This window comes from Arachis ipaensis, chromosome B3 (genome assembly GCF_059453495.1).
Source record: "Arachis ipaensis isolate K30076 ecotype BB chromosome B3, ASM5945349v1, whole genome shotgun sequence".
NCBI classification, from domain to species: domain Eukaryota; kingdom Viridiplantae; phylum Streptophyta; class Magnoliopsida; order Fabales; family Fabaceae; genus Arachis; species Arachis ipaensis.
Genome location: NC_142438.1, coordinates 142773848 through 142783429, shown reverse-complemented (window position 1 = coordinate 142783429; position 9582 = coordinate 142773848). Strand labels below are relative to the sequence as shown.

General features: G+C 34.6%; 2 protein-coding genes across 3 annotated transcripts; both read left to right on the top strand.

The window, feature by feature from the left end:
- Positions 1-2374: 2374 nt before the first annotated feature.
- On the top strand, positions 2375-4846 carry ABC4 (UbiA prenyltransferase family protein). Of its 2 annotated transcripts, none has more exons than XM_016335171.3 (11): positions 2375-2597; positions 2667-2856; positions 2937-3040; positions 3121-3192; positions 3300-3438; positions 3529-3635; positions 3711-3810; positions 3888-3926; positions 4009-4119; positions 4219-4284; positions 4364-4846. In XM_016335171.3, exons 1-11 carry the CDS (start codon positions 2521-2523, stop codon positions 4463-4465), a joined length of 1107 nt encoding a protein of 368 aa, XP_016190657.1. In that variant the 5' UTR covers positions 2375-2520; the 3' UTR covers positions 4466-4846. The 2 variants fall into 2 exon arrangements, with proteins under 2 accessions (XP_016190657.1, XP_088365020.1); XM_088508894.1 differs by having other exon boundaries at positions 2407-2597; positions 2941-3040.
- Positions 4847-5136: 290 nt separating this feature from the next.
- Positions 5137-9339, top strand: LOC107634740 (uncharacterized). The gene is made up of 15 exons (XM_088508895.1): positions 5137-5359; positions 5670-5948; positions 6028-6104; positions 6322-6480; positions 6574-6787; positions 6870-6956; positions 7044-7180; positions 7317-7397; positions 7484-7548; positions 7633-7805; positions 7879-8009; positions 8099-8186; positions 8304-8520; positions 8693-8799; positions 8944-9339. Exons 2-15 carry the CDS (start codon positions 5781-5783, stop codon positions 9316-9318), a joined length of 2079 nt encoding a protein of 692 aa, XP_088365021.1. The 5' UTR covers positions 5137-5359; positions 5670-5780; the 3' UTR covers positions 9319-9339.
- Positions 9340-9582: the final 243 nt, after the last annotated feature.

The window sequence follows — 9582 nt, the reverse complement described above, 5'->3', positions numbered from 1 at the left end:
TCTTCTTGCACACAGTGAGATATAAGCTCATTTAAGGACCAAGTGTCCTTCAAAGTGTTATAACTCACTTTGAATTGCCCAAAGTGTGCAGGAAGGGAAATCAAAATGAAATGCACGAGTAAATCTTCAGACAACTCTAATTTTAGTGCTTTTAATTTTGAAGCAAGATGAGACATTTCCATAATGTACTCCCTTATGTTCCCGTTACCTTTATACCTCATGGAGACAAGTTTGCTCAAAAGACTACTTGCCTCCGCCTTTTCATTCTTAGTAAAGAATTTTTCAACATCCTTTAGGAACTGTTTGGCATCTTTATCCTCAGTAATTGAGCCCCGAAACGCCTCAGGAATTGAGCGTTTCATGATCATAATGCTCATTCGATTGGATCTCTCCCACTTCTCTATTTTAACCTCATTGAGGTTTTCCGGAATGGAAGTGGGTTTCTCCTCTCGAAGAGCTATATCTAGGTCCATACAACCGAGGACAATCTCCACGGTATCCTTCCAAACTTTAAAGTTTGAACCATTCAGCATAGGAATACTGCTAATTTGTGCAGAAACATTGGTAGCTAAAGCCATAGTTTCTGGATTAGAACAAAAAGAACATGCAGTAGACATTAGTTAATTAATGGGAAAAAATCCATATTGAGATATCTAGCACAACATTAATTTTCAGTCTTTGGATAGAAAAATTAACTGTAAGTGATACTCTCATTGCAGTAATCAAATATTGTCAAAATTCCTGTCACACATTAAGCCTTTCTTTGGACCGACTTAATGCGCACATGGAAACTTAAATTTCGCAACCTATTTATTACCGCATATATTTTCTATTAATTGGCCAAACAATAACCTTCCTTTGGGCCGATTATTGACCGCATAATTAATAGAAAATAAACAGAAGTATGCAATGCTTATTATTTGGCCAAACAATAAACTTCCTTTGGGCCGATTTTTGTTTGCATAAATAATAAACATTACTTTATTCTTAATTAGCTACCCAAATATTTATTTACCATTAATATGTGTATGTAATTCGGTCAAATATAGGCCTTCCTTTGGGCCGACCAATATTCGCATGAATTACATATCACCATATTCTTATGTTTTGAATAAATCAATTTTTACAAAAGAGGTTACTTTGGCAGCATAATGTTCGATCAATTTATTCTAAAACCAAATCTTTATAAAATTGATGGGTACAATAATCCTTATATCCCAAGAGGATAATCCATTAATTTTATACCAAATTAATGGCACACACAATTAAATTTAAGACCATAGAAAATATTATATACTTAATCTATTAATTATGATTCTCCATGCAACAAAATTAAATTTTGAATACCAGTATTATTATTATTTATTTATTTCAAAATCACAACAGCGCATCAGTGATTTTAACAAAAATAATAATAATAATAATACATGAAGGAATTACTAATATTTTGCAATGGATTAAAAAAAAGGCTATGTATACAAAATCATAACGTCAAAATACAGTATGCACATTTACATAGTCAAAAAAGGATTTTGAACAATTTCCAATTTCATCACGTGATAATGATAATCCTTATTTTATCACGGAAAAAGAAAAAAAAAAAAACTTTTCCAGGTTCATATATATGTATACAAGGAATATGTGTGTAATAATAATATAATTCAAACAAGCTTTATGCAATTCGAGATTTGCAAGCCAAATGCATATAATCAATATATATACATATATCGATCTTAAAATAAACACAAAAATAAATATTCTCAATGATTCGAATAAGGATGGTTCCGATACCACTTGTTAGAATAAATTAATTTCAATATCCCAGATCATCCATATTGAATCACCAAAAATATATATATCATAATGCGAAAGCGTACCTGAATTCATAAATATGAATCATACGATCGGAAGAGTTTGGATCTTGTGGTTCTTTCGATCTTCCTCAACCAAAACCTTCTATATTCCTAGGAGGCTGAACTGCAACTCTTTTGATGGGAAAAGAGTAACAAAGGCGGCTTTGGTATATTGGGGACCGAAACCCTGAAGGTCTTTATATTTGAGCATGGCACCCATTAAACCCTTAAGCCCAAATAAAATAGTATCTAAAACCCAAAGGATAATATATCTAAAATCCAAAAAGATAATTATCTAAGGAACAAAAGATAATATCCGGTTTTATTCTCATTTAATTCCAAATCAAAAGTAATAATGACTTATTCAATTAGCATTTAAAATAATAAATGAGATCATCATTATATAAGTCATTTAATTTGAAATAGCATAATTTGTGATTATAACTAATATATGTATTGCCCACAAATAAGTTAGGAGAGTCCACACTAAGTAGGCTTACGAGGCATTTTTGGCCGGTGCTTCATTAGTACATAGATTCTAAAGAGATAGGATTTCCGATTTAGATTCTTTTTCTCAGTTGAAACCAGAAAGGGAAGAGCTTCATCTCATTTTTTCATGGTACTCGCTCATTTCTATCTCTGAAAGATGAAGAAAAGTTTGATATAAATGGCAGCCACTTGCTATAACCTCATCCATGGCTTTGGTCACAACAAACTCCACATACACATTACTTACTCTAAACGGTATGTTTCCCATTCTCAACTGCTTTCTCTCTACATGCATACATATTCAAAGTGATTCTTCTTTTTCAGCTGCAACGTGGATTACAAAAGGATACATACAAGGCACTTGTTGCTACTTAAACCAAGAAACCCACACCAACAACACGTCTCTCGTTCTGGGTTTGGAGAGGAACAATTTGAAGACTCTGTTTCAAGGAGAACCTTGATTTGGAGGGCAATCAAGTTGCCAATTTACTCTGTTGCTTTGGTTCCTCTAACTGTCAGTATTTCCATTTCAAAATTCATGTATCCTTAATTAGAAATTCAGAGTCTTTCTGATTTTGCTGCTGCCACGAATAGGTAGGCAGTGCAGCAGCTTATATGCAGACGGGTACGTTCTCTGCTAGGACCTATTTTGTGCTCTTGGCTTCTTCGGTTCTTGTTATTACCTGGCTTAATTTAAGGTGATTTTCTATGCTGTTTCAAAGATTGAGTGACTGAATATTATAAAAACAGATTTAGAATTGTTAATGACTTATGGCAGCAATGATGTTTATGATTTTGATACTGGTGCTGACAAGAACAAAAAGGAATCTGTTGTAAATCTAGTTGGCAGGTGAGTTTCTCTCTAACTTGTCTATTACTCTATTTTCATTTGCAAAGACTTGTCTAGTATGAGAAATAGTAACTAGCCCTGTTTATTCCTTTTGTTGAATTGGAAAGCCGGAATGGAACCTTTGTTGCTGCCTACTTGTGCTTTGCTCTTGGCTTCATTGGCCTCACTTGGGCTTCTGTTCAGGCACGAAATATGCCTTCAATCGTGCTTCTTGCTTGCGCAATTATATGTGGCTATGTATATCAGGTGTAAAAAGCTTTTGCTGGTACTAATTAGAATCATTTTCAAGTTTATTCAGAATCATAAGTTAAGTTACCAAGTCTTTTACTTTTCCAGTGTCCGCCATTTCGCTTAAGCTACCGAGGACTGGGAGAGCCCCTGTGCTTTGCAGCATTTGGTCCTTTTGCTACTACTGCTTTTTATTTATTACAAGGCAGTGCAAGGTTACTTCAATCACTTGTAATATTTGATTTTTTTCATGGTTGATTGCTAATACTATTTTTTTTTTTTTACCATAGTGCCATGAGCCGTTTGCCCTTAACTGGGACAGTTATCTCGGTGTCAATTCTAGTTGGCCTCACAACTTCCATGATCTTGTTTTGTAGTCATTTCCATCAGGTAGTTCCATTACCAAATTCTTAGTTTTTCTTATGAGAGTAACTTCAAGTTGATGACTTTTCTTACTTGTTTCTCAGATAGAAGGGGACATGGAAGTTGGAAAAATGTCACCATTGGTATATAAAATCAAACACATTTATCTTATCAGTGTCAATGATGCATCAGCCTATAATTTTGATTTCCCATTGTCTCTTTCAGGTTAGACTAGGCACTGCAAAAGGCGCAGAGGTAGTGAAAGTGGCAGTCATGGCACTCTATGCTCTTTTGATTGCTTTCGGTCTGTGCAAGGCGCTTCCCCTAGCCAGTATTGTATGCAACTCTAAACACTTCATTTCTGATATCTTCTCATCTCGTTATGAGCTTATGATTTGTTTCTCTTCTCTCTTGCTATGACCATTGTGGTTCTAGTTCCTTTGTGCCTTGACCTTACCAATTGGAAACTTGGTAGTGAGATTTGTGCAAGAAAATCATAAGGCAAGTCCAAGACTTTGTGTTACCCTTTTATGATTGCTGGAGTTTGGTATTAAGCCTTGGTTATGTTCTTTACTTACAGGACAAAAGCAAGATCTTCATGGCAAAGTACTTTTGTGTGAGGTTACATGCTTTGTTTGGAGCAGCTCTGGCTTGTGGGCTGGTAGCGGCTAGAGTGGTTTAACAACAGTTCTATGCATGCAAGAGACCATATCTCTGAAGATGGAAGCTGTCTCAGTATTTTATACTGATTCTTTGCATTCTTCTTTTCAAGTGTTTTTCATTTGCCTCCACTTCTTATGGCCAAATAAATAGTGGAGAAAATTTATATGTTGAGATACCAATCTAGTTAGGAGTCTCACTTAGGCTTTTTTGATAGTTTAACATTTTTTGGTGTTACATACAAGGACACATACCTTTCTTTGTTTTCAAATCTGATTGCTCCTTGTCCCTCATGATGTAATTGCATAGTTTGTAGTCCAAGTGAATCTATGCACGGTTGATTCTTCTATGTTACCTAAGAAACTCTAGAATGGAAATCCAATTTACCACATGTTCTCTACAATTAAAATATGTGTTATGAATTTTTCATTCCCCTCGGAATTTTTCATTATGTGGTCTCACCTTGGTTTTTCTAGGCGAACCAAGAATTTCTATATCTCATATCATACGTTTTTCTAGGCGAACCAAGAATTTCTATATCTCATATCATACAGTATTAAAATTAAAAGGTATTTTAGTAAGTTCCTATGAAATATTAAGGGTTAATTACGATTTTGGTTCTTAAGGTATAGGCCAAAAAATTTTTTCGTTCCTAATCTTTTTTTACACACAAAATCGTCTCTAAGGTTTAAAACCAAGTTTTAAAATCGTCTTTTTTACTTAAATGTTAAAATTTTGGACCAAATTATCCATAATAAAAAAAATTATAAAATGAAAAAAAAGGAAAAAAAAAAAAGAGAAAGAGAGTGTTTCTGCTCGTACAAAGGGGGAAGGGAAGAAGAAGAAGAAGAAGCTGTCTACGATCTACCTCTGCCTCCATTTTGGCCGCCACCTCGATATGATTTTGGTTCTTAAGGTAAGGATGATTTTAAAACCAAGTTAAACCTTAGAGACGATTTTATATGGAGACGGAAAAAATTTTCGGCCTATACCTTAAGGCTTACTTAGTCCAAATATTAAATTAATGCAACTGCTAAAAATATTATGAATATGATAAGCTGATTCTGATATCAACTAAACATACACCTTAAAAATGAAAGTGACACTTGGTATAACTATGCTGAATGAGGTAGTTAATATTAAAAAAAAAGCTCATCTTGACCGGTTCTCATTGCACTTGAACAAGTTAAACGCTAACCTAAAGTTTTCTTTCACACTTTTTTCAGACATTGTTCTCTTCTGATGTGATGTTCTACACAAAGGGGAAGGAGAAAGAACAAAAGAAACGACATACATGCATGCATGCATGTATTGCCTGAAACATTGGTGTATCAAAAATGTGGGTGTTCTATTTAATATCATTGCCTATGACATTAGGCATGGCGATTTTAACATTGTTATATTTTTCTGGACCTGATGTGCCAAAATATGTGTTCTTCACCGTTGCATACACCTGGTTCTGCTCTCTCTCCATCATCATCCTCGTCCCCGCCGATATATGGACGGTATTATCAACTACTCATGTTAATGGTTTGTTTTATTTATTTAATTGAATGATTGTAACTATTTTCCTCTGATTGCTAGACATTAAGAGGTGATCATAATGTTGCAATTTCCGTTCTTTGGAGTTTGACATATTGGAGTACCTTCTTACTTACATGGTAAGATTTCCTTCTTATTTCTAACATCTTATATGTACACATAACATTTATCCAGAACTTTCCTAATTCATATGTAGTATGTTATCTAGATTATTTTTTTATTAGTTTAATGTTGATGGTAAATCTAGGTAACATAGTATAGAACATATACTGAAGCTAGGTAGGTTAATTAGAAATGCACACTCATAGTTTTGTATTAAATTATTTCTCTAAACAGGACTGTGATTCCCACTATTCAGGGTTTTGAAGATGCTGGAGATTTCACAGTTAAAACAAGATTGAAGACCAGCATACATGCAAACCTAGTCTTCTATCTCTCTCTTGGTTCTGTAGCACTCATTGGTCTCATATTGCTCATAACTTTCCACCATGATTGGTTTGCTTCTTTCTTTGTTAAAGATTTGTTGTTTCTCTCTTCATTGAATGTACTGATTGATTTCTGCACTTCCAAATGCTTAATAACTTGCAGGAGTGGTAACATAATGGGGTTTGCCATGGCTTGCTCAAATACATTTGGACTCGTTACCGGCGCGTTTCTACTTGGATTTGGTTTGTGTGAAATTCCCAGGGGAATTTGGTTGAATGCAGATTGGAACATTCAGCAGAAAGTCCTTTCCCACAAAGTTGCAAAAATGGCTGTCAAGTTAGATGATGCTCACCAAGATTTTTCAAATGCCATTGTTGTAAGTTAGTCACACCAACACTATTGCCATAACTTCTATTAGGCATCTCACTCACTTATTTATGTGGTGCTGCCATTGCCAGCTTGCACAGGCAACATCAAAGCAAATGCCGAAACGTGATCCTTTGAGACCATACATGAATATAATTGACAAAATGTTGGCACAGATGGTAACATCTATAAGCAAATACATCAAGCTGGTTTGTATCTAATTGTTGTATTACTCATTTTTCATGCAATTTTTTTTTCTTTTCTAGTTGAAGGAAGACCCTTCCTTCAAACCACAGGGTGGAAGACTAGGATGTAACATGGGTTATGACACAGACGAGAAAACCATGGCAGAATTAAGACGCCATCTAAGAAGAGCTCGAGAGCAGTATTACCGATATCAAAGGTGTTCTGGATTCTAATAACATGCACTGTCTTGAATCTAAACTTCATTTTCATACTGAAAGAGTTGTTTTAGATTTTGATATATAAAATTCTCTTCAAGTGCTAAATATCATTGTTATTCTTTTCTTTTTACTTAGTGAATATACGAAGTTTGTGTTAGAAGCCCTTGAACTGGAGGATACCATAAAGAACTACGAGAGCCGTGATTCCACAGGATGGTTTGCTCTTAAATCTACTTGTTCTTATCTTTCTTGGTACTTATACTAATTTTCTGGTTTAAAGATACTTGATACTATTCTTGCAGGAAATATATTTCATGCTTGAGGCCTGAACGCACTGGCAGAGTTGGTGCTTTTTTGGAAACAACTGGTACTTTTGTTTTTTGTTACAAATTCAATAGAGATTAGTTTTCTCACAATGATAACTACCTGAAATGATATTGATTTATAACAGAATTTCTATGGCGGTGTATATTAAGGAAGCAACTTCAAAGATTAGCCGCTGTTATATTGGGATGCATGTCATTTTCAATTCTTTTAGCAGAGGCTACCATACTAAATGGTGTTGATTTATCCCTTATCTCTATCCTAATACACGCTGCAGGAAAAGATGAGATTCTTGTGCAGGTAATAATAATTTATGCATCAAGTTACTACAACTAATCTCTTTGCTCATGTGCTTTGGATTCTTCTTTTGCAGTTAGCTGCATCCATACCCTTGATGTATATGTGTGTTTGTACATATTATTCCTTGTTTAAGATGGGAATGTTGATGTTTTACTCAATCACACCAAGACAAACAAGCTCGGTCAGCTTGCTTATGATATGCTCGTAAGTTTTCCACTTCTTTTGGTTTTTTTCAGTCATTTCTGTAAACTGTAATTCTTAATAATTGGTCTTTGCATCTCTCTTCCTTGTAGGATGGTTGCAAGATATGCAGCACCAATTTCTTACAACTTTCTTAACCTTATTGATATCGGCCGCAATAGAAAAACCATTTTTGAAAAGGTTCTTAGCTCTGTCTGGTGATTAGCATTTTTTTTAATCTCGCCTAAGCGTTGCAAAGTAGATTCCTTAGATTGGTTAATTTACTTAATTGTGTATGAACTCTTAACTTCTGTGCAGAGGATGGGAAACATTGATGATGCTGTTCCGTTTTTCGGGAAAGGATTTAACAAAATCTACCCCCTCATCATGGTTATATACACTTTTTTAATAGCCTGCAATTTTTTTAACTGGCTCATCAGTTATTTTGAGAATTTGATAATATTCAAGTTTATTAAAGATGATGCAGAAGATATGGATGGATTTGACCCATCTGGAATACTAATCTTGCATAAAGGTGATTCAAATCCTTCTTATTTTTGTGAATGCAAGTAATGCTTAAAATCAATAGATACTAAGCTTCCACCCTTAGCCTGTTCATACAAGTTTGGATAACCATAGACATTTGCTGTCATTTAAGACCTAAAATAACAACATGCTAGTTTATTTCACCACTTTTCTCTCTTCAGAGCGTTCTCATCTCCAACAAGGCCACAAAGTCGGCGAGCTTGTTTTCCCTTTAGCAAGGAGTTTCAGCACGAGTAACCCGGATCTAGAATCAGCAGGCAATACTGTGGTACATATCTAAACCCAATAGGTTAAAATCTATTTTCAATTTGTACAATGTCAAATGCAAAACTCCCTCAGAGGTATGTGAAGATTCATGATTTTCACCACTGAAGTGGCCTAAAAGGCTAAAAGTATCTATTTCCTTCTTCAGGCTCTGGATGAGACTCCAAGTGGAGTTGACACTGCCAAAACAGCAGAAGACAAAAATAATGAAGGCGCCGAAGGTGACAGGAGCAGGAGATTCCGCGGCAGAAAGTATGGAGCGCTAAGAACACATTCTATCGAACAGTTGCCGGGCGGTAAAGATTTGAGAGAGGATAATAATGATTCTGATAAAACTAGTTCAGGGCAATCATCTTCATTATCCTCAAAATGGGATTCAATGATGTCCCAGTTTAGAAGTTTAAGATCAAACATGGATTCCAATAGGTTCAATCCTCTTGCTGTTCAAGGAACCACTCTAAGCTCACACTCTTCATTTGAATCCTTTGATGAAATATTGAAACATCCACACTCAGAATCATAGTTTCTAGTGACTAAAGTTGATCATGAAGTATTCAGAAGTGACTAAACAAAAATGTTAAGTTCATTTTGGTTGTTCTACAAAATTAACTGCATAGAAATGTTAAATTGTAGTTTCATAAAGTAAATCTATTTAAGCTAGCAAATTGCGGAAAAGAAATACTAGTAGGATATTATTCAGCTTCTTGTAAAACTAGTTTATTTTTAATTTGTTGTCCATACTTTGTTTTTAAATTCAACTTTTTTTTAATAATATATAACACGAAAA